The sequence below is a fragment of the Meles meles genome, chromosome 11 (assembly GCF_922984935.1).
Source record: "Meles meles chromosome 11, mMelMel3.1 paternal haplotype, whole genome shotgun sequence".
Classification (NCBI taxonomy): domain Eukaryota; kingdom Metazoa; phylum Chordata; class Mammalia; order Carnivora; family Mustelidae; genus Meles; species Meles meles.
The window spans coordinates 46223688-46226614 of NC_060076.1; the positions used below are offsets into that span (position 1 = coordinate 46223688).

The 2927-nt window shown below is 40.8% G+C and overlaps 1 protein-coding gene across 1 annotated transcript; it reads left to right on the forward strand.

Moving 5' to 3' along the window:
- The first annotated feature begins 201 nt into the window (after positions 1-201).
- On the forward strand, positions 202-2631 carry IZUMO3 (IZUMO family member 3). The gene is made up of 7 exons (XM_046021906.1): positions 202-433; positions 572-646; positions 785-874; positions 1085-1102; positions 1565-1645; positions 2084-2174; positions 2496-2631. The coding sequence occupies exons 1-7, from the start codon at positions 202-204 to the stop codon at positions 2629-2631; spliced, it is 723 nt and encodes a 240-aa protein (XP_045877862.1).
- Positions 2632-2927: the final 296 nt, after the last annotated feature.

The window sequence follows — 2927 nt, forward strand, 5'->3', positions numbered from 1 at the left end:
GTTCCCTCTCTCTGGAATGAAGGATAAAAGTCAGAAAACAACTGAAGAGCCTTAGGGAAATGAGATTGCCTAGAAGTGGGATGGAAATGCAGGGGAAGGTGAAGTCAGACTATCCAGGACAAAGCTCTTATTCCTGGATTTTTGAAGAAAAGGGAACGAGGTGAACTAGTTGCCAGGACAACCGGCTCTTGGGGCAAGAAAATGGGAGAGCTGTGGTTGCTCCTGCTCCTGCCCCTGTCCCTGGCAGTCTTCCATGGGGTCAAAGGCTGCTTGGAATGTGACCCCAAATTTGCAGAAGATATTAGGTTCTTGCTGGCAGAGATGGTACCCTCAGAAGTCCCAGGCCGAGTTCATCTGCTTGAATGGCAAATTAAGGAGATGATCCGTTTAAGTGTCAAGGTCACCCACAGGGACAAGATGCTTCGGGTGTTGGGTGAGGGAAGTTTGAGTCCCTGAGAGTTTTGTGGATTAAAGGGAGAAGGGGAGGCAGGGAAGAGTGCACCTGAGTCCACGTAATTTCCTCCACAGATGTAATTATTCCCCTACATGTACCTTTACTTCTCTTCTCTAGCTGTTGATGATGTTATCAAGTTGAGAATATGGCTGAAGAATGAACTTTATAAACTGGGCAATGAAACATGGAAAGGTGAGATACAGTTTCAATGTTAAAAGACTGTCTTTACCAAGCTAGTATAAGGAAAGTTCCCTTGGAAAAACAATTAGGATTAAATTCTGAAGGGGAAGTCTACCCCTCGTTTCTGACAACCCTTCCACCCCCTCTTAGGTGCCTTTATCCTTCAAGGCAAGCTTCTCGATGTCCGCCTAAACCTGGAATCCAAACTGAAAGAGATGTTAAAGAATTTCTCTGAAGTTGGTAATAAAAGATATCTAACAACACTCAAATTATGTGAAAGGAATAGGAAATGAGGGTGAGAGGAGGAAGGTGGTTTCATGTTACAGTTGTTTAGAATGGATGGAGGAGTGGTTGGAACTTCATGGGTAACCAAATGAAGATTATTGGGCATAAATACAGCAAACTCTGAGTTGACTATAGATTCATTAGAACTTTCTGATTCTCTTTTAGCTTGTTCGGAAGATTGCGGTGAGTACAGTACATGCGACACCTTAAGAATTCAGTCCATATTTTCCCATCTCATTTGCCCTATACGGCCATATCTCTCCTACCTGTCATACTAAGAACCCAATTTCTAGAGTTGGGATTATGGGGGTGGAAATATCAATCAGACCTGACAACAAAATGTGTCTCTCTGCAATCTCAAACATACAGTTTAGAGGTGCTTAGGCCTTCTAAAATATAGTTTATAACCCATAGGACCAAAATACACTGAGGCATCATTTTTCCCACCTCTTCCCCAGAGATCTGACATAAGTTACAGAAGGTTTTGACCCATCAAGAAATTTGATTGCTAGGGGAAGAAGAAATTCACAGCAATGTAACATTAAGAATCCTGGAAATGCCTGAGATCTAATCCATTACTTCATGTCTGAGCTAAGAAAACTGCATGCCATGGCCCCCTTCCGTTATTTTTCTTTTCTTTATCAGTCGTGACTGAAGGTCCTATCCTGGATTGCTGGACCTGTCTTCGCATCACCTCCCCATGCTTCAGAGGAGAGTACTGTGGAGGTAACAAAGATTGTAGTATAGCATTTGGAGGGGTCAGGGATCAAGGTACTGAGTTGTCCATTCATTCATTCCACAAATATTTGGTGACCACCTTCCACACAGATCATGGTAATGTCACAAATCAGAGCTAAATTATTGGGCAAAATTTGTACCAGGATGAATTACTGGGCACTGGATCAATTGAAGGGCTTAGAAATTAAAGAAAAGGTGCTCCACTAAAGGTGGAGGGAATTAGGCTGGGGCAGTAAGGGCAAACATTTTGTAGAGTCTAGGGATCTAAGTGTAATAAATACCAGAATAACTAGAAAACAGTGCTGGAAATGATGAGCAGATCAGATTATCTGATGTTAAAAAGAATCATCTATTATGGATCAAGTTCTCAAGTTAGTATATTTCCTCTCCCAAACTCACTCTCCATTTTCCTCTTTCTCCCTCCAGAAGAGGATTCAAAGAAGGCTGAGAATCGAGAGATTGCTCTATTTCTGATACTGCTAACAGAAGTTGTGATATTGGGAAGTGCTTTGATACTGTGAGTTTTCCTCCCTCCACACACACACTGGGTCAAGCATTCCTTTGGCAAAGAGACTACACCATCCCCCCCTTCCAACGGCAGTAAGGGGAAAGAAGTAATTTCAAAGTCTGGGATACAATACTGACAGGAATGAAATGGATGGAAGTTTATGGGATAAAAGTTGAACCACAGGAAATGGAGGAGGTACAATTAAATATGAGGAAAACTCCTGGAGCAGCATCCAGAAAAAGAAGGGGAAAAAAAACATGGTTATATAATTGTCCTTAAGAGTTGGCCTACTAATACTAAAGTCAGGATTATGTTGTTTCTCTATTCTAGATTCTATATTTGTGTGTTTCATCGGAGAAAAATGAAGGCAATACGAAGGTCATTAAAGAAATATTTGGAGAAGAAACTTGAAGAATTAATGGGGATAACAGATGAGAAAGCAAAGGATGATTTGGGAATCAGATAGTAAATACAATACAGGAGGTCCTTCACAATTCTCTTAAGTGTTGACTCAGAACAGAAAACTCAGAATTAAGCTGTTTTGTGGTCATAAAGTCATAACATTTAAAAAAACTGAAATAGAGGTTCTCTAGTAAAGAGCCTTAATGCTATCCTAAGACAATGGAAGCAATGAAAGGGCAAATGATATAACCAGAGTTGTACAGAATGGAATGCTGGTATGTTGCAATGTACATAAAGATGATACACAGCGTGATGATAAAAATGCATGGTTGGTAACTCTCATCAGTGGCTGTAATTAGA